Below are 22250 nucleotides of genomic sequence, written 5' to 3' on the forward strand. Positions count from 1 at the left end.
AAATGAGGGGGAAATGTCTCCAACCAACTTAGTTATTTGCAGAAAGCATACAGTGCTCTCCAACACAACCCACCTGATCTGCAGGCACCTGTATCCCACTCTGGGGTCACAGCCCTGGAGCTGAGGGCACCCTGAATATCACGATTCACACAGCCTTGTGCCATCTCTGCTGAGACTGTGAAGGCAGTGGCACATGTCCTTTTAAAGATTAAGATCAAGAATTCAAAGGGCTTCTGGAACTTTGAGGTCAAGTCAAGCCCAGGAGATTTAATAATGAAAAATGAAAAGTGTCAATGAGGGTTATGGTATTAGCCTACAGCAATAAAATTAAGTCTATAAAGACAACTAGGAGAAGGCAGGGCTAAGTCTATGACCAAATGTATTTCTAACTCACAAAAGCTTCTGAAAAAATAATGTTCTAAAGTTCTTTCAAGTCCCAGCTTTACTCTAGAAGACTATCAAGTCTTTTAGAGCATCAGTAACTTCAAAAGAGGCAGGGGAAAAAAAAACCAAAAACAAAACATGAGAAGAGTAGCACTTCCATTGTTTCCCTGAGTTGCCTATGTGTGAAGAACTGTTCTGGAGAACAGGCCAATGCTCAATGCACTGTCTCTTCAGAGAGCATCTTACTGCTTCAGCATCCCAAATAAATTGTTTCAAAACTCTTAACTCAGAATTTCCCACAGTCAATATACAGAAGTTGAGGCTTCTAAATGTGTACAATTTTGTTTTCCTTAAAAAAAAAGCACCATGTATACCCTGATACTGATATCAATTCTGAACGTACAACACTAAAGTCAGAGCCCACTTTTCAAACCTGACCACAACAGAATACTAAAAAAATTACTGGACTCATAAAAAAATAAAGTTAAGCTCATACAAAGTCTGGACTCAGCAATGATCCTTATTTTACTTCAATGAAAACTATTTAGACCTGGAGCAAGATGTTGCTGAATGCCAGGCTAATTCCACAACATTCATTCATGGAGTGAAGCCTGGAGGCAAGGGCAAGATTCCATTTCCCAGGAGATATTCTGTGCTCTAATCAAAGCCACCAAGAAGGCCACAGAACCTACGTTTCATTTTCTGCTCCATTGGTCTTGCTCTTGCGCTGCTTCTGCTCGGTGCTTGCTGGAGGGGTCTGGCCCATCGCGGGTGGCTTCCGCTTTGCTAACATTTTTCGTTGTCTTTCTATTTCTTCCCGCTGGGAATTTATCCTTTCCTGTTGCCTGAAAATCAGAGAGGAGAAAAAACATGACAGATAACTATGGGTGTGCACTTGGTTGTCTTCAGCATCTGTTCTTACCAGATTGGACCCATGACTTTCAAATCAGTTGCACCTGTAAGATTTGTAACAAAATATTTTTGTACAGAAAAGGGAAATGTGCCAAATATGATGAGTTAGAGTTTTAAAGGTATTTTTACGTAAAACAGGATTATTTTCCTGGCTCACAGAAATCTTCCAGTAAGTGAAAGGTTTAATTCATGCAGAGGACATCCAAAGGACGTGCTAACCCCATGGAAACCTAGGATCCATGGCAAGTCACTAACTTTCCACACACTTTTTCCTAAAAGCCTCTGTTCAAAATCTCAGATTTTCCTGTTAAAACTATTGCTGAAGTCTGGCACTGTCTGAGAAAGTATCCTTACACTTCAAAAGTACAGTTAAGCTATCCTAAATTCTCTGGAATATAACCAACATCATTTTCGATTTCACTAAGGAACTGTCTCTCCTCCAAGATGAAAAGATTACCTCAAACATTTTATAGTGATAAAAGCACTCTTGAAATTTCAAGTCTAAATGACCTAAGCATTTGCTTACCTATTTCCTTTTAAAAAGGGACTGAGACTGCAGGTAAGTATTCCAGAAGTATTTTTTCCATGATTTCCAGCATAAACAAAGGAAGAATTATAAAGTCCTTAATCTGTGCCTAACAAGAGCTGCAACTCTCTACCAGACTACAGAGAAGTGGTGTGATTTTAAAGGATCGCACATAACTCTCTAATGCAATTAATTTGCCAAGTCCTACTTAAAGGTCTAGGCCAGGTGGGAATTGACTGAATATTTCCATTAATATCCTGCATAAAGGGTCTCTGATCTTCATTTCCAGGTTTCTGCAGCCCCTTTGATCACTGTTACCAGAAGGCAAAACAAGTTAAATAGTATGGATTTTCTCTTTCGAGCTTCTCTATTTTCTACTTAAGGGGAAAAAAAAAAGTGCAAGCTAATTAGCCTTCTTTGACTAATATATGCAAGGATGCAAATCAAATTGACTGACTCCCAATATATGCGAGATTTTGGTCCACCCCTCCACCCCAAGCACTACACAGCCAGGTGGGTGCACTGAGGATTCCTGACAGGTAATAACAGTTGGTCCAGAGGCCAACTCAAACAGTTTCACTCCAGTTCAAGCCTCTGGAAGTTTCAGTGGAAATGGATTTCTCATTTCAGTGTGAAAAAGTTCCCCATTGTCAGGAGTTCCTATCTGATCCTTCCATTCATCAGTCACACCACTCTCACATTCTGATGTGCAAGACATCACACACAACTGCTAGGGTTTTTTTCCATTTCTGCCTCTGAAGTTAAAGACAATCCTGTTCGTCCTCACTTGATGAGGTTCTGGAAGGCATAGCCATCTGTCCACTGCTCGGTGAAGGATGCGCCGTGCCGCACCGTGGTGAAGTGCCCCAGCCTCAATCGATCCTGCATGCTCTTATCCCGGCATGCCATCTTCTCCTGCTTTGACTGAAAGCAAAATAAAGCCATGTAAAAATACAAGCTATAAATTACTAGCTAAGGGCTGTGCTGCATTTTAAATCACCACCAACTCTTTCCACTTTCTATTATTTCAGTTCTGATTATCAGAAACCCAGCTGAATATCACTGATCAAATTATTGCTGGGGCCTCACACTGGTCTGGCAGGCATTTGTTCACCTCCATCATGACATTTCAGCCTCACTCTTCCCTCCTGATGACTGCCTGGGCAGCTCACCCACCCTATGATCAGCTGAGATCAGCCTGGCAGTAGGATTAAAACTGTCTTTTTGTATCAGTAGCCAAGACAGACTGCAGGCCCAGCTCTCACCAGGCCCTTATTCAGGAGATGAAGAAACAAAATGCACCTTGAATCACTATTAAGACTAAGATACAGTGATCAGCCAGCTCAGTCCTTGTCTTGTACGTGTCCCGAAGTGACACAACCTCAGCTAGGTCACCACTCTGGAGAGGGGAGCCCTGCTCAGCCAAGAACAATCAGCTCTGTGACAAAATCAATTCAAACAGACGGCATGTCCCAGCCAGCACCCGAGTAGTTTTGCCCATCCAGCACCCACAAACAATGGGTATAACTGGCCAAAAGGTGAAAGAGCAAACAAACCCCCACACTGTTTAACCATCAGGAAAGCTGGAAATCTTTCCGTAATGAACCAGGCTGCATGTTGGTGAACCTGGCACTGTCACCAGTGTGTTGTTTTCAGTGTTACAGAAAGCAACAATCTCCAACTTTGCCATTTGAAATGTCTAAATTGTCTGCCCATGTCCCAGAACATATCTGCAATTCCACTGCCCATGTCTCAGAACGTATCTGCAATTCCACTGCCCATGTCTCAGAACGTATCTGCAATTCCACTGCCCATGTCCCAGAACGTATCTGCAATTCCCCACAATGGGACACTGCTCCTGCATTCCCAGAGCTGCATAACATTGCTTTTCAAGTGTATGGGTTTCCAAATCAAGCAATGCCTGCTGCATTTAGAGCTCTTTCATTTAAGCAAGACATCACTCTGCCACGGTGGAAAGTGACCAAATCTGAACATTGTGAACCACTTCAGCCTTTGGATTACATTCCTGTTCACAAAGAAGTAATTCAAGACAGAATTCCAGTTATCTTTTATCAGTGAAGCAACAGGAGCAGGTTTTTACTGCTAAGAAGACAGAGATGTTTTCAAGGACATGAACTGTGGCTGCAGAGATGTCCTCTGCTAACCTTTTCTATAAGAAGCTTCTTGCTCATCGTTACACATCGATTCAACCGCTCCTTGTACTTCTCCAGCATCTTTTGCTGCTCGTCTATCTGCCGTCTCAAATCACAGTTGGCCTAAAAGTGAACAGAGAACAAAGTCTGTGACTTCAAACCACTCAGAAGAGCCAAACTAAGCATCACATAGGAAGAGCCACCGGGATTAAAGTCAGCAAACCAGCAGGATAAAAGAACAGGTTTTGTTTAGCAAAACATCCAAGACAATCTCTTAAGTTTTTAACTCACTCACACCTTAACATCCCTCTAGAACAAGGAAGTTCTGTCATCCTGGTTTACACATAAGGAACTAAAGTACAAAAAGACTGAAGACAAGTAGAAGTTATTTTTTTTGGTTTTTTTTTTGGTTTTTTTTTTTTTTTTTTTTTTTGTTAAGCATTTAAGACCTTGCCACAGCTACAAAGTCTCAAAATAGCTTAGTCATTGCTGGACTATCCTCCCACTTTAGCCAGAATATTGGCAGAGTAAAAGGATGGGGAAACTCTGTATTTTCAGATAAATTCTTGTTTGAGTCACTTTCCATCAGCCCTTCTACACAGACTGCTCCCAGCAGCAGCTGCTGGTTCATACCACCACAGCATGCAGCACGACTGTACGTGTAACCACTTTCATTAACAGAGTTAAATGTAACCATTTCTCTTCCAACCAATGGTCTTGTGAAAGCAAAAATAATAATTAAAAAAACAGCAACTATTTCCTCCCTCATGGATTGTTTCCCACAAGCACACATGTGCCCCATGTCTCCAATGAGCTTGACTGAGCTCTTTCAGGTGCTGAGACCAGACATACACAAAGCCTTCCCTCTATTCCCTTTAATGTGCTTTCTAATGCTTTCCAACACTTTACAAGATCTGCCTCTCCCAGCTGATGAAAGCTAACTCAATTAGAACTCCTCCATTAAAACAAGATCCTTGATTTGAAGGTATTTATCTTTTACTGAAGAATATTAATGGTTTAAGAGCTTTTTTTTTTTCTGGTTTGGCCAAAGGATATTCTCATCTCTATACATGTCCCTGATACTTCTCAATGAGCATTTCAGAACACGGCTTCCCAGGCTATTGAGAGGCTAGTGAACATGCTGCCAAACAGAAGGCAGAGTCAGCTCCTCAGGACTTAGAAGAGGAGAGTAACTGGGTGGAGGGAAAAGGGAGTCACCATTCCTGGAAGTGTTCAAAAAACGCAGATGTGGCACTTAAGGACATGGTTTTGTGAGAACATGGAGGTGGTGCTACACTGATGGCTGGACTTGGTGATCTTCAAAGTCTTCTCCAACCTTAATGATTCCATGATTCTGTGAATTCTGCAGAGAAACCTGTTAGGTTAACCAGCAAAATACACAAGCGTGCAACAGATCAAAGGGAGAACAGCACTGCTGAGGACAAAAACCCCAGAGCTACAACAACTCTGCATTGTACAACCAGATACTGCTTAGGTTCAATCAGGCCCAAACAGTGTCCACAGGCCAGACAATTATCCTGCTGGTAAGGGATCACTGGATTTGTTTTACCTTGCAAATGTTGGTTCTACACCTGGTATACAAGCCCTTGCTCTGCAGCCTGGCTGGGACAAGCATTTTAAGTACCTTTTAATAGCAGCGTCTAGAAGAGTTGTCCCACTTTAAATACTTACTCTTAATAAGTCATCTATCCTCCCCTCCTTCTTCTCCAAGTCAGAGTTCTTACTGTTTTCTAGTGCAGATATTTTTTCCATTGTGAGGTCAGACTGTAGGGAAAAATCATCATAAACCATCTTTAAGACAAATGGATAATGTTTCAAATAGTCAGCACTAAAGTCCCAGTGTAACCCCCTGCTGAGCCTCAGAAGAACTGATCCCCTGCATCCTGACATTCAGGGGAAGAATGTTCTCCATTATTCATTTTGTTGTTGCATGGTGGGCTCCTCCAGCACAGGAGGTGCAGTCAGCCAGCACAGAGCTCTGAAGAGCACAAACTGCTAACTCTCAACAGCCTAAAATATCCTCTGTGTCCTGTGAATTTTACATTTATAGCTGAGTTTTGCATACTCTTTGGTGGTCTCTATGTAGGAGAGCTTACACAGAAAAAAGGCGTTAGAAAGAAACCCCACACCAAATCCCAGTCCTTAGCAGAAGTATCAACTTTATGACCTTTCATGAGCACACACAGTCACCAGCAGACAAAAACACCTGCAGGCTCTAAAGTGGTCCTGACAGAAAACACAGGTATTCATCTTAAAATATTCTAACAGACTGACAACAAGAATATTGGGCACAAGCTTTTGTTTCTGATAAACTAATGTATTAGTACCCGCTGGGGACAGGAGCTTTATAGCTCTTGAGTGAAAACTATCTGGAAAGTTTTATGGGATGCAAAACATCTCAAATACCTTCAGTAAAGCAGTGAAGGGAGAGTTATACCTAAGAACAGAAGACACACACTATATTCTTTGAATATTTCAGATTCAGCACTCCAAAAAGGGTGGCGAAGGCGAAGGAGTCAGTATGTACCTGAACACAGAATCTAAAACAGCCAAGTCAACACAGAGGAAACTCTCCAGGATTGTACACACAGATTTCACAGTCGTGGTTGGCAGGCACCTATTCCATTTCTGAGAAGAGATTGCAGAGGCTTACCTGTGGAGATGTTATATAACTATTCTCCAAATTTCAAGCTTGCCTGGAAGCCAACACCATGGAGTAAGAGACAAACCTGGCTGACTGTTGCTTCCCAACATATGCCCAAGTATGGAAAAGCTCAAACAGAGCTCCTGCAAACATGGCACATCAAGCAAGATGGGTCTAAAATCCCAAGAGACAAAGAGGTGGCCTGGGCAGGTCCCCTCACCTCTGACTCAACTTGGTGCATGCTTCCTTGCCTGCAGGAAAAGCTTTGCCATGGGAGGCACCATGCAGGATGTCTGTGGAGAACTTGGTGCAGCTGGTGGCCAAACAGCAGAAAAGTTTCTTTAGTAACTGACTGTTATTTCACCTAGGCAAGGGCAGAGACATACTTGCCCTGTGTCAGATAAAGTCAGGATACATACCCTTACATGTGACTTCACCCCAAGTCACCTCAGAGCACTCAGGCCCTAGCACTAACTGAAAACACTGAGGAAATCATGCTGATTTGTTTCTTGCACTGCCCTAAGTGATTCAAGCCGGGAATCATCAAAGTGTATCTATTTTTTAACTCTATCAACTCCTAACAGGTTTGGGAGGGAAAAACCAAGAATGTGTACAGGACCTCATCACACCACCAAACATCTTCCTAGATTCTTTCCTGCACATGTATGCCCCACCTAGACCTCTGGGGAATATCATGAAGCTGAACACTGGCAGAAAGCTTGTTCAGATAATGTCTTGCTAAGAACATGGACCTTGTGGGTGTGTTAAGCACAGAAGAAAATAAAAACTTCTTGTTTTTTCCTCCAGGTGACACCACTGTTTGACCACTGTTTTAAGCATGGGTTTTGGAACAGCAAAGATGGACATAATCTCTGGCAGGTTCTTGAGTTGTGGCATCATTCTCACACACAGACCTCTCCACGCACTGTCAGGAAACAGGGATCTTCCCAAACCAACGTTTTAAGAATACAGACAACAAATGCGCCCCTAGCGGCAAAATAGAGCCCAGACTTGAGCAAGTGAGTACCCCCAGCGGCGAGATTGCTGTCCTTGAACAGAGAACTTCTACCACCTGCAGGGTTAATGGAGTATGGACCTTCCCAGCAACAAAATAACCTCTGACAGAGACTGGTGTGAGGAAATGATAGTTTAAAAGGGGAAGACACAGAGAGATCCGAGATGAAAATCCAAGGAAGACTAAACGCAGGCTTGGAGAAGAGATAAACCAGGGTGCATTGCAGATAAACCTGGGTACCCTGGTAAGCAACAGAAGATAACACAGCTAAAAGAATCTCGGTAATTTAAAAGGTACCAAAAACATAGCAGTGCAGTCAGAAGAGGTACTCCTGTTCTTAACTCCACATCAGTGAAGTTGCTGGGAAGCACTTTCAGGAATACACCATGTTCCACCTTGACAGGACAACTATTCCATGAGTGGACTCTACAGAGGTCAAAGAGCTGCCAGCAAGACTGTGGCGATCTGTACTGTAAGCAACGTGATGCACCCATGACCCAGTGCCTGAACAGACCCAGCGCCAGAATAGAGACATTCACAACTATCGCTCAGGTTTCCTTCTCACCTTCACTTCCAGAGAGAGGAAGAACATTGAGGATACAACAGAGCAGAAACAGACAGAGCTGAGGTGTTCCTCTCCCAGGCACAATCACACACAGCTGACAAACTGCCCACAGCACTGACATAGAAAAGCCTCAGCAGCAGATTGGACAAACTCCAGCAGCAGCAACTGAAAACCTTCTTTACAGGATGAGGAACAAAGCTCAGGGCAATCAACTTCATTCAGTAGTTACAGATGGAGTTGGGAATACTCGCTCTTCTCACTGGAAACATCATGTCCACTACCAGCAGCACACTCTAGCACAGAAGATAAACTGCGTCAAGCTTCAACCTCACATCCAAGAGCTATGTTGTCTAGTGAGCTATACCTGTGACTGTTTGTGCTGGATGGAAATCTGTTTTTGGGAGGTGCAGGAATGCTCAGTGTTCCCTGATCCGGTAGAAGATGGGCTGCCTTGCTGGGCCTGTAAAAGAAAGTTGTGTATTGTTACATGTCCCTCAGCATGACCACCAGTGCCCGTGCAGATACATTAATCTCCACACTGGAGCTGCAGTCTAGCCTGCACCACACTTTCATGCTCAGGTTTAAGGATGCTTTAGAGATACAGCTCAATTAAAGCAGAGTCAATTTCTTCCAAGAAGCCTGGTCCAACCTGCTTAAGACAAAGCTTTTAAAAGCCTGATATAATTCATAGCAGCTGAGATTAAGGCTAATCCAAACACTTCTTGCAACAAGACTATACTTCAATCTTTTGCTTTTCTGCATCTATCACATTATCCCCTCGGATGACGTCATTTTGATCTAGGCAAGATTTTGAGCTGTTAACTTAAAACTCATGCCATTTTATTAAATAAGCAAAGCCTGGGACCTAGAACTCTTCACAAGGAAGATGAACTTACCAGAAGGTGACAGACTGGGGTCAGCAAAAACGAGGCTGCGCTTGGGCAGAAAAGCTTCAAATTCCCCATCCCTTAACTAGACACACGCCTTAGGATTCAAATCTTTTCAGAGCTGCTCACCGAGACAAAAGTAAAACAGAGGCCACCTCCCCTCTGTGCCAGCTGCTCATTCTCTAGCCGCTGCTTCGCCAGCATCACCGACATCAGCGTTGGCAGAGCAGAGTGTTCCTCCTGCGGCTCCTTGGCTGCGCTGCCATCTACCCCATACAGCGGCTGCTCCATTCGCCGCTGCAACACAGTCAAAAAACAGACAATGAACTACCTTTTTTTCTTTTTAATTAAAAGAAGCGATTCTCTGACTCTGCCAAAACTGTTGTCAGTGAAGCAGCAGCTCAGGAATGAGCAGGCAGCATGGTGAGGATCTGATAACTCACACAGGACTCCTGCAGTCATTGTTCCAATGGCAGACAGCAACAAGGAAATGAAGTTAACAATTTAAAAAAACCCTAACAAATGAACACACAGGACAGACTTCCTTGTCAGTTAACACATCCTCCTCCTTTGCAAATACATGTGCTTCAGAGTCAGTGGAGCAAAATAGATTGCAGGTCAAAAAATCTACATTGGGATTGCGGTCAATGCATTCACAATTATAATTTTTTATGTTTCTTAAGGACTCATTTTCAAACAGCCAATTTCATGATATGTTGCTATTCTGGCAAAGTAAACTGAGTCAGAAGTGCTAAATGGCAGCAACCTAACCATGTCTAGGACCCAGACATCGGGGTATGCTCACTTCTATCATTACAGCTGGGGCCCATCTCCTGCAAGGTAAGTGAAGTACTAATTCATTACCAAAATCCTTTAAAGGTCCATTACATCTCTTAAGGGCTAGCTCCTTTGTCCTGCGGTAGATTAGTTTTCCAACTGTGGTAGAGTTGGAACTGAGTTTAACAAGAAGAATCATCTGAGCTACACTGATCACAGCACACAGCATCTCAATGCCCTGGCTTCCAAAGCCACACCATCACTGCTAAAACTTGGCAATCTGGCTAATAATCATGCAAGTCCTTCCAAGCTGTAACTCCAGGCCAGGCAAATGCCTCAGAGAAAGCAAAGAGTCAGGTCAGGCTTCAGTTTTTCTTAAAAACCTAAACTGCAACCTGTTTTCTGGTTAACATTACCAATTCCAAGAGTGTGCCTCCTTCCCCAAAAGAATGCTTGTGCCTGAGAGTGGCCTCACAAGAGTCTCAAGACCTGCAGATCATTCTAATCAAATGAGAAGTGAGGCAATTCAAATCAGCCAAGAGATTTGAAGAGAAGTAGTTACATCCTGAGGCCATTACAATTCCTCTGCAAGTTCTGATTGCAGAAATTTTCCAGTACAGTACAGATAAATTCAGATCTGGAGGAGGTTTGTATCATGTGAAAGACATTTTAACACTCTGCTTCCTTCCAAGATCATTACTAACACCTGTAATGGGTAAGACTCAGTGTCCTCCAATTTTCACTCATCCCCCCATTTTCTTGGGGATTAGATCAAAGCGTTGACATTCAGTTTGTAAGAAGAGGACAGATCTTGAAAAGGCCCAGAATAGTTTGTTATGAGTAAGCAAACATCACAGGTTTAGCTGCAAGAGGAAAGAACAGCAGATAAGCACCTGTGTAAGGAGAGAGACAAACTGGCCTGGCTGAAACTAACCGTGACATCAATATTCATCAGAAACACTCTGTTCAACTTCTACCTACTCAACATATACAAGCATAGAAGAAGAAAACCACAGGAAGAATCCACTTGTTCCATTATGGGTTATCTAATCTGCTGGAATAAAGAATTGTCCCTAATCCCTCACACATCTGCAACATTCAGAGATGCTATTTTTTCATTAACTTCTCTTTAAAGAGATGTATTAGTGAATTGATAAATGATAGCATGAAAGTCCATTCAATTAATAAGATCTATTTTAATTTTTAGAAACATTAAAAAGTATCTAGAAGTGTACATGAAGCTCTCCCTTCAAGCAGCATTACAAACCTTCTGAAATCTGTCAACACATGGAATTCTGAGCAGTATTTAGCGTTGGGGTTTAGTTCAGTACATTCAGCAAAGGTCTCTGCAGAATAATGTAATCACTAAAGACTTTGCATTTGGCTTTGGGAATCCCAACCTCTCCCACAAAGTCTCCAGTCTTTTGTGACACTCAATAAATGCTGAAAATTTTTAAAGAGGGGCCCAGTCAAGACTAAAGCCCAGGCAATAGAGCCTCTGAATACTGCTTTGCTAGTTGCAACAATTTTTTTAGCTGCTCTGTCCTAAAATGGTTTAAAAACATGTGTTACTTCTTCACATCCAGATCTCACAGAAATGCTGCAAGTAAAGTGGAATTACATGCCAAAAACCAGCACCAGCTGGGCATGTACACGCATGTCTCTGGAAGCTTTTGCTAATGCCCCTTGCAAGTCGTGCACACACGAACAGAAGTAAAAGGCCTTCCCAAAACAATTATGGTGGGCACATTGTTCAAGATACCCAAGGGGTCCAATCAAAATCAGAATAGCCCTGATAGTGCTGCACAAACACACAACATACTCCATGGAGTTCATGAGCTACAATAGAATAAAGGGTAACCAACAGGTCAGTTCCACCTTTATTAAGGACCGACATCCTTCTGTATTCAGGCAGCATGTTAGAAACATTCATCCTGTACAATTTAAGCTCAGATATTCATGACAGCCATTGCTGGACTAGCGGCTGTCCCAGGGTCCTAGACATGGCTTTGCTCTCAGAATCCAGTTTCAGATTTAAAATGGAGAACAAGCCAAATCACTCACCAAGAGACAGAACCTTTTATTACCTGTCTGAAGCATGGCCACCAAGTTAACCGATGCCAGGCCAACAACTGTGTCCCCAACAACACTCACCGGCAAGGGGTTGGACAGGGAATGCTGCGGAGAGGATCTGGCAACGGGCGGCACACTTCTACCAGGACTGGTTCCTGGGCCACTGCCCCCAGCAAACTGGGCACACAAACAGATTTGATCATCAGGATTTCCACCGAGATACTACATTTAACCAAAATTAACACAGACAAAAGAAACACATTCACCTTAAAAATGAAGCTGTATAGGCTTCAGGGAATAGTTTACATAAAATGAAGATAAATTAAGAGGAAAACCTTAACAGTTCACAGAGCTTCCAAAATAACTGAAATATCTGAAACAAACACTTGTATTTTCACTGAGTACATCTTCCTTTGTAACTCAAAAAGATATAAACCTGCATGCTTGGCCATAGATCAGTTATTTACTCTCTGGAATTAGGAAGCCCGTTCCCTGTGAGGAGATGTGTCTGATGTGCACCACAGGAGTGATAGGTAATGTTCATCTTCAATGAAGCACCTGTGCCAGTCAATGTTAAGAGGCAGGAGAGGTAAGGAGCTGGGGAACTGCTCCAGTTGGTACAGAAACCCCTACAGTGTACTGCTTATAAAAAAATTTACCTGGGAAAGAAGTAAGCACTAATAAGCACTTAATTTCTGACTCCAAGTTACTCCATAAAATAAAGAACAAACTTAAGAGAAAAGCTACAGCTCTGGATTGTGCAGACCTAGAAAAGTTTCAGATATTATGCAGTGCAAAAAGAATACTGATTTTAGAATGTCCATCACTGTTTTGGGGAGGGGTTTGGCCCCTATGGCACCAGCCTCCCATGAGAAGTTTTTCTTAAGAGGGAACCCTGTAAACAACTTCCCACTCCAATCAGCAGGATTGTGCAGGTGGGCTCTTTTGCAACTCGGGATCCTTATCAAAACTGTTTGCAAACCTAGAGATATCCTCAACTGAGATAGAGGTTCCAATGGAAATCAACCTCAAACCTACACTTAAATGAAAAAAAATGCCCTATCAACTGTTCAACTAACTGTTAATTTAAAAATAAATTTCTTCATATCTTCTGCCTAATCAGATCTGAGCATATCAGGTTGACATCACCAATCCATGATCCCAATGACAGATCAGTAACACGTCACATCACAAATTTCTATCCACAGATTTTGCAAAATGTGAATTAAGGCAGATTTGTCAATGAAAAGATTCTTACCTCAAAATAATCACTAATTTTATGTCCTCTAGGAGTGCCTTTCCCTAAAAAGGAAAGCAAAGGACTAAAATAAGAGTAGTACTTTAGAGAAGTTACCATGCCATCCTAAAAATCTCCTCCTACATTTTGACACTCCTTTTCCTGTTCAGTGCAACACCTATCACAACAAAGGTTCCGCACAACAAAAACGCGCCCCAGCGTTACAGCCCTTGTGCTGTTTTTGGGAGGCTCTACAGTTGACAATTCAATTAACTTCTCAATTCCAAATGTGTCAGATCCAATCAAACAACATTTGCACTTGCTGAAGTACTTAGAAAACACTGAAGGTCTTGACTGTTCCATAGGTTCTCCAAAATTTCCTTCAAGATAAGGAGAGAGCAAAGGCTACTTTTACTCCTCCACCTTCAGCTAAATTAGTGCATATTAGATCTCTCACAAGCATTCCTGTAAGAGTTTGAGAGATAATTAGCAGTGGCTTAACATCAGCTCATTAAAACCTAGTCCTTTTTTCTTACTATCATATTATCAAAGCAGTCCTGTCAACACAATTCTCATTACTTTCTTGTTGAAGAATGAAAGAACTGAAAATCTGCCCCTCTGCCCATTTGCTAGAAAATGTGAACTTGGATTCAACACACCAGGTTTTCCACTCAGGACAGCACTGCCTGCTTAGGCACAGCCTGTTCCTGATTTGTCATGGTGAAAACTTGCTCCAACAAGGCAGGCACGTGTCTTGGAAAGCAATACAGACTGTATTCGGAAGTCTGGCTGCTGTATATGTAGTGACACAGGACCAAAACAGCACTTGGGAGCAGAATACGAAACCTCTGGGCAGCCTGTCCCATAAAAATGCAAGAGTTTGTACAAATAAACCAAGTATTTTCCTGCCAATAAGGGTAACAAAGGCTCCCAGAAGAGAATACACCATCATGGAGTAGTTTATAATAAGCTGCCTGACACACCCTTGAGAAGAGCCATTAGTTTCCTAGGACACTGCCTGTGCACTTTGTGCCCAAGTTACCAAGCAAGTGGCAATCCTATGGCAGGGTCGCAGCATGGATTACCTTGACTGGTCTCGTAGGCTTCTGCTTTCCTCTTCCTATTCCGCTGGTCATTCTGCTTTTTCTCGGGGGTCTGTTAAACAATACTTCAAAATTAATGTTACTGCAGTTATTCCAAGATTTAAAGAAAATGTCCAAACACAATGATCTGCTCCATATTCCCAGTGGCCATTACATTTCTCTGGTTAATTTCTTTCCATTGCTGGTACTTAACGAAACAACAGCTCTCAAAAAGTTGCTACCTTCTCATAGGCGTGCTGCAGAGGGAGAGAATGGGGTTAACAAGAAGGTAATTTATTTTTTCTATTTTAGCTGCTGCAAGCCAGTGACCTTACAGGGTTAGCAGAGCAAGCTCAACATTTATAAAAACCTATGTAAACTCCTTCAAGGTGATCACAGTACTGGTACAAGGGGAATAATGATGAGAGGTTTAAGTACTGACATCCAAATCTGCAGTCCAATCACAGTCTCTCAAGCCAATTCACTCTGCCTGCAGGTAATGCTTCTTCTCAAACCCCACTGAAGATGGCTGCAAGAACTATCCCAGGACAGCAGGCAAGACAAAGCTGTTACAGATGCAGCAATTCACCTAGGCTTCTGTTTGCTCCGCACCAGCTCTCATTAAAGGCATGGGTCAGTTGCATGTGCCATTTCTGTGAGCACCCAGAGACCTGATGGGCAGCTGATCAGTGGATTTATGCACAATCAATTTATTTATGCACAGGCACAACACAGAGCACAGCTGACAGGCCTGAGGGCTCCAGAAGTGTCATGCCTATCTGTCTGTACGAGGCTAGCAAGCCTAAACATGAGAATGGAGGAGACCCTGGTGCTTTCCCCGTCACCATGATCACACCTGTGGCCAAACCTGCTGAAGACATTGGGAAGCACTGCTGGAAGCAGCTCACTGAGGTTGCTGGAAAGAGATGTCTTGTCAATCTCCTTACCACTGTCATTTTAAAATTGCCCCAAATAGTTCCCAAGCTGTATGTTCTCCAGTCACTGCAGCCACCACTGAACTACAGCCTGGGGGCAGGGAGAAAAACACTGTGCAAAACACAGCTCTGGGGGAGGGAAAGCCATGGCCAGAGAGTTTGTGGCAAACACCTAAGTTTCATGCTCTTTGGAAACCCAAATATCAAGTACCCTCTTTAAAGATCTCTACCAAAAGACTTACTCATAGTGAGTACAGAAATCAATCTCCTTCCTTTAGTAGGACAAAAAGGATAAAGTCGAACCTAAACCTGGCTGTGTGTTCCCAGTGGGTGCTGGACATCTACAGCCCCATGTTAACCAGCTGGGCACTCACAGGCAGTGCTGTTTTAGTAAGACGATGGAGGGCATGTTAAGACAAAGGTGGTTATTGTGTCTGCAAGGTACTTTTTTAGAATGAGGGGACTGAAAACTCCAAAACTACCTAGAGACTTGCTGCTCCAGCCCCTCTATGTGTAAAAGTCAGAGACATTGCTTCCTCAGTGTGTAGTGAAGAGCAGCTCCTGAACAGCGTTGGCGTGACTGTAACACCACAGGCTCCATTACAGCCTCCATGGAGCTGTGAGCATATTAATGAGAATCAGTTTAAGTTGTTTTTCCATTCAAGTACTTACATAATAAAAATGACACACAACATTATCTGTTACAGACTGAAAAAGAAAGGAATGGGAGATTCGAATACGTCAACTTGGTCAATTTATATCTCTCCACAGAAGTACATTAAAAAGAAAAACAATCAAAAGAATGAATACTCAGATTTTCACTACTAACTGCTCTTACTTTATGGAGTTTAAGACACTGCATTCCTAAAATCCCCTCATACTACTACTGCCATATAATAGAGGGAAATATGACCCAAAACTTACCTGGTAACTATGGGGGAAGTTCATAAGAAATGCATAAGAAAATGCACTTTTATTTGAGCTTTTGGTTTACTAACACAGAATTTTAGAATAAAATTAGATTTAGATTTTAGAATAAAAATCCAAAGACAATTCATTTTGCTGCTTTAATGAGCATTTTGAAATAGTTAATCCTAAAGAAGTGAGACTAACCATGGACAAAGCATCAATTTTCACCTCCCCACACTTCCACAGAGTAATGCACAAAATGCTGTGCCTTGTACAGGCTTAGGCAAACTCACATTTTTTGATAGATAGGGCAAACTTTTCCATTAATGCTCTCTGGCTTATGTGTATCCAAAAATGTATCCCAATGAGCTGAAAACAGTTTCCCAAGCTGAGCTTTTACAAATGCTGTGTTTGGGATCAGGAAAAAACTTCCTGGAATGGTGGGAAGCTTCGAGGAGGAGCTTCACAGAGAAGTTGAAAGACTGCAGGATCAAGCTAAATACTTCCCTGGTCCCTTTCACTCTCCAAACTAAGACAACTGTCACTGACTCTCACAATTTCTTCCATGCTTTGAGATGGATCATGTTCACCTTAAACCCAACTACCCAAGCAGTTGTGCCTGCTTACCTCCAATTCTTTATCACTCAGAGAGCCCACGCTGCACAAGCTCTGGTTGGAAGACTCACTATTTAACGGACCCTAGTGAAAAGCAAGCAAAGACTGTTAGAAACAACTTCCCTACAAGGCAGACCCATCCTAAAAAACACTCAATCTCTAGGCTAACTACAGTTACAGCAGCACATGGGTCAAACTCCCAGACAGGGGATAGGGCACTAAGAGGCTTCAGAAGACATTTGCAGCAGGACAGTTGGATTGTTCAACATTTTTTTCTCAGGATAATGATCCAGCCTTTGGAGTATCTCTGCATCAGTTTGTTTCTTAACTGGTCTATTTACCCATATCCACAAAACAGCCAAGGTGGTATTTTTAGAAGCTTAAGGCTTGAGGAAGAAAACCTAATTTGTTGAGTAGCAGGAGTTTCAAGCTCAGCTCTCCAGGCAAGCATCTACTTGACCCTGAGCTAAGCATTTAGACACATCCTCATCTGGCAAGCCAGCTATTACTGTTATCAGATGCTGGCTGTACCATTGATTTAAATGTGTCATTTTATGCTTTTTTCAACACTAGGAAAGTGAACAAGTGAAACTTGTATTAAGAGCAGTACAACTGGTACCCATAATACAACCTTTCCCACTTGGCTATTTTATGGACCCATGTGTGATCTGCCCACAGAGCAGCTGCTCCCACCAGGCCAAAAGCAGAAACTCACGAGACCAGACAAGATTTACCAAAATTGTAACCAGGTACCTCAAGAGTCTGCTGCATCTTTGCAGGCTCTGCTGGATACACATCTGCATTTTTACATATCCAAGTAGTTTGAAAATTATTTAAGATCTCTAATAAAACTGGTTTTAAAAGGAAAAAGTGAATCATGCAAAGTCACCATGTTTTATCCTGACACAAAAGTATCCTCCTACAGATCTAACTTAAGAAATTAAGACAAATTTGACAAAGATGTAAAAACAAGATTCACAATTAACGATGGAATGTATTAACAGGAAGAATGACATGATACAGCCACTTCTCAATTAATAACTTGTGAGCATCTTTTCATTCTATGCATTCTATGCATTCTATTTTAGCATTTTTAACTTTGCAGTAACCACTTCCCACCAATCAATCTTTCTTCAAAGCAAAGCCATTTCTCATTATACACTTGAGCAGAAGACTCAAATGGTGAAGTGGGTGAGAAGCCTTAACACCACAGAGAAACCCCACACTAGATAATTTTTTAATAGATCAGTTCTCTCTCCCCTGTTTAAGGGACAAACACCACTATCAAATTGTGACATAATCTAGCTATTACTAACCTAAATTCCCAAGCAGGCATGTGCCGAAAGTAGACGTTTACCTTCTGTGTTCACTGTGAGTGTTAAATATCAAATTCAGTTCTCCTAAAACAACATGCTCAGTTGCTTAAAAAAAAAAAACAAAAAAACCCCAACACCTGAATAGCTCAAGAAGCTGAACATTTAGGATTCTCTTAAGGAAAAATTGCAGGTTTACATTCTTTAAGCCATACTATTATCCCTTCAAGAGATCACACAAACAGCTCAGGACCAGAATAAATGTTTCACTTCATCTCTTCAGCAATAGTTTCTTTTAAGCAAAGCAACAAGCTCCTTACCACCCAACGTGATGGCTCACAAATGTTATAGGTACAACTCTTGGTTATTCCAGGAATTTACTCCTGGGCCAACAGGACTTAACAGAAGTGCCAACATTAACCTTAGCTACAACCACATGAAAGTCTCATTGCTAAAAAAATTGTAAAATCTTATGGCAAGTGGCAACAGAAAGTGAATCGTTTCACTCATGAAAAAAACTTGCTTATAAACTGCACAAACACTGTTCTCCAAAATCTGTCCATTCTCTCAGGAACTCCAACCCCAACAGCACATCCAAGGCACCAACCAACCTTCTGTGCCGGGTGAGAACTTTGTGAGATACAGGAGCATCTCTCCAAATGAGTGTTTGCTGGGCTCACACTGGGGTTCTGACATGATAAAGATGAAAGTGAAAGTTGTTTCCACATTTGCTTAAATCTTGCTGCCTCCATTTTGCAGATGGATAGCAAATGACAGGAGCAGCTGTTTCAAAAACACCACATTTGAACTTTCCATGAACATGACTGAAGGGGAATATCAGTGGCATACACAGGACAACTCTTCTGCAAGGCCCCTGTATTCTGGGATCACCTGGAAAATAAACTGATGGGGCCACTTATAGCTAAAAATTATACTAACACTTTTTGCAGAAATACAAGTTTATCTTGTCCAAGAAATCCACTCAGTTTGCACCTTAATGTAAAGTTCTGGGATGCAAGCAGCTGGAAAAATGCCTAATACAAAATCCACAATGTTTTTCTTACTTCCAGTACTACAAGTACCTGCACTGACTACCCTGCATGGGAAATTTTTAGCTCTACCAACTGGAATCAAAACCATATCTCACATCAATAAATGAGGATGGTCAGATTCTTGACCAACAACTGCCCCCCCCCCCCTTTTTTTTTTCTTTATTTCAAATCTTCCTCTAGAACCTACACTGATGAGGTGGTAAAATTCAACTCAGTGCAGTAGTAGAAAGGGTGAAAAGGAACCAACTTCTTCATTATGGAACTGGAACAGAACAGCTTGTCACTGTCTACAAGTATCCAGCAATTTCACTGTCACATGTATTGATTTATGGACAAATGCATAATTAATTCTTTGTAGACATGTTTTGACCCATGCAATGGAGCAAATGCATCACTTTCCCTTCCCCCTGCTTACATTTAAGAGGACCTTCCATTCACACTTTTCTCAGTCTAAAGGATAAGACTTTTACAGACAAGAGTTGAACTTGGCAAAGTTGGCAAAAAGTCTTGTTTTGAGGTATTTTGGCTATGGAAACCCAAATTATTCACTAGAATGTGCTGTACTCAAAGCAACAAAGATGCAATACCTAGGATGTTTCAGGAACGTGACCTCAGGCTCAGCTGCACCTCTTCTCATGTAATACATCAAGAGAAAGGAAAAGCAAGCTTTCCTGATTATCCAGATAACATGGTGTTATGTGTAAAATTAGGTATCAGCTGCTTATAGCAACAAGTTTAGGCATGGATGTGAGAAACCATATATCCGAGTATGTCCCTTCAGCTAACAGTCAGTTAGTGTGTCTATAAAAAATGCTTCAAATTTGTATTTTAGCATTCCTGACTGTTTATATTTAACTCAGCAACTGACTTGGGATAAATGTTCAGTACTTAATTTAGCATACAAGTTTTAAGTGGACATGACACAAAAGGAATTGAAGGAATGAACGTAAATTTTGAAAAAAAAACCTGAAGTAAGCAAAGAACATTAACATGAGTATACTGCCAGGGAAGTAGCAGGGTGCATATTAGTGCATAATATACATGCAATAGTTTATACAGATAAGGCTTATGAATTTTATTCCAGAAGTTATCTGATTTTTCTAGCACAGACCACTTTGGGATAAGACTGCACTTCCCTGCTCTCACTTCCAGCCCACTTATCCACTGTGCCCTGTCAGGGCAATTGGTGATGGGGCTCAGCAAAAATTCAAAATACGTGGGTCATCTGAAACAAGCGAAGAGTACCTATAGTGTTTACCCAAATGACAAGCACAAGAACAGCACACACTTCCTCCTCCACAAGGAATTTCTCTCCAAGATAAGCTGGCATGCTTTTTTCCCTGGTGATTCACATATCAACTGCTGCTTCGAAGTCTGTGACCTACCTATGCACAATAAAGCCTCCATGTCGAGAATTGGATGCAACAGCAGCAGGCACTTTGAAGACTCCTACTCAAGAGGCAAGAATACAAAATCTGGCCACTCACAGGAGCTCGTTAGTCATTTCTCCCTCTGCCAGAGCCCCTGGAAAGCCCACAGTGAGGCTTCAATGGCTGAGACTTCTAAAGAAACAACTTATCCTGCTAATAGCTCCCACCAGATCATCTGGAACAACACCAAGCAGACTCAGCCCCCCTTACCATCTCTGCCTCCCATGACTTGTACATTTCCACAGCCTCCCCAACTTCACAGAAATGATCCATCACTCCACAACTCAAACTGGGCAGTCTCCATTTTGTGCTCTCCAATTCCTCGTACTGAAAGGGAGCTCTAGGAATTCCAGCTGCCTAGCCAGAGTCTCCAACACAGGCTTACAGCAACACGCACTGCAAAATTCTCTTGCTGTCTAAATGAAGGAGACATGGAGATAGATATGCTTCATTACCTCAAGCCAGGATAATCAAGTTCTTCTGAATTCTGTAGCAGATCAATGGATTTCAAAGGCAAAGAGTCAATCCTTCGTTCCACTAAAGGTTAGTGCTGACTCCACACAGGTTTACACCAAAGTGAAATGGTCAAATGGCTCTACAGTTACTCTGGTGTAGTGCTACTATGTCAGGTTTAATTAACATATTATTATCTTATTTCAAGCATCATGTAAGTATGAGAATTACAACCTACTTCTTAACTGGACTTTTAGAAAAGCTCAGTATTACCGCTGATAATGAAATCCCTGAATCACTGAGGTCTTTTTGCCACGAGAAGTTAATCTACTCTCAGATGTTCACAGGTAACCCCCACTCTATCAGATGGGCAAGCAGATTTGCAGCAGGATTTGCTTGGCTTCCATTATGCTTCAAGTTCTCTATGATTGGAAAGATGGTGTTTTTACTTTACTGATGGCAAACTGGACAGAAGGGTCACGTGACTCATCCTAACCCTCAGCTTAGGAGCAGAAATAGGACTGAGATCTGACAACTGTTTCTGGGCTCTAGCAGCCAGACAACACATTTGAAGTAATGTTGCACACAGAAGCATCCAAACAATTTTCAAGTATCTGGCATAAAGTCCTGGCACACTCTGCGGGAGCTGCAAAATTCAATTCTAAGTTTTACAACTCTTGTTAATAAGAGTTGTTCTCTTATGGTTCTTCTCATGGCCTATGACACCTGTTGGGGACCACCACTGTGCAGCACCAACTCCCTCCAAGGAAGATATGATTATCCTCAAACACGAATTCTGCACATGGTAACCTTGCTGCTAAAACTACTGCTGAATACATCACAGAACTGGAGTTGCTGAAGTGATCAAGACTTCAAAAGTTACAGAGAATAAGTAAAAACCAAACTAATCCAAGCAAATACTGTTCTTTATGAACAATTCTTTGGCAGCACATATCCTGCATCATTACCTCAAAGCAGGAGGAAAGAGAGCACTAGCTACCAAGACCAAGACTTTTTAAATTCTGGCACAGTCAGATGGATCTACAAGATTCCTACAGCCCAGCTATGCTCCCTAGAAGTACTTCAGCCATTTTAGTTTAACTATAAAAGTGGCACACAGAGCTTGGTTCAGAGATCTTTTGAAAAACAAACTTGTAGAAGATACATGTGCTGCTGTGAGGATCCACCCTGCTTAAGCCTGAGACAGGCTGTGTACAAATACAGGTTCACCCATCACAATTACTGATTTAAATTCTTATCCAGGAAA

At 42.0% G+C, this 22250-nt stretch overlaps 1 protein-coding gene across 5 annotated transcripts in view; it reads right to left on the reverse strand.

Annotated features, from left to right (window-relative positions):
* The window catches only part of TLK2 (tousled like kinase 2), a 41010-nt gene that overhangs the window by 13414 nt on the left and 5346 nt on the right, over positions 1-22250 (reverse strand). For 3 of the 5 annotated variants that reach the window (XM_030966336.1, XM_030966334.1, XM_030966335.1), the window contains 10 exons: positions 16748-16819; positions 14280-14349; positions 13216-13259; positions 12039-12134; positions 9237-9404; positions 8585-8680; positions 5668-5760; positions 3988-4098; positions 2610-2746; positions 1077-1229 (listed from right to left, as the gene is read on the reverse strand). In XM_030966336.1, coding sequence (XP_030822196.1) covers positions 1077-1229; positions 2610-2746; positions 3988-4098; positions 5668-5760; positions 8585-8680; positions 9237-9404; positions 12039-12134; positions 13216-13259; positions 14280-14349; positions 16748-16819 — 1040 coding nt within the window. The remainder of the gene's footprint in view (positions 1-1076; positions 1230-2609; positions 2747-3987; positions 4099-5667; positions 5761-8584; positions 8681-9236; positions 9405-12038; positions 12135-13215; positions 13260-14279; positions 14350-16747; positions 16820-22250) is intronic. The other 2 variants (XM_030966337.1, XM_030966338.1) reach the window with 2 other exon arrangements.

Source organism: Camarhynchus parvulus, chromosome 27 (assembly GCF_901933205.1).
Source record: "Camarhynchus parvulus chromosome 27, STF_HiC, whole genome shotgun sequence".
Lineage (NCBI taxonomy): Eukaryota > Metazoa > Chordata > Aves > Passeriformes > Thraupidae > Camarhynchus > Camarhynchus parvulus.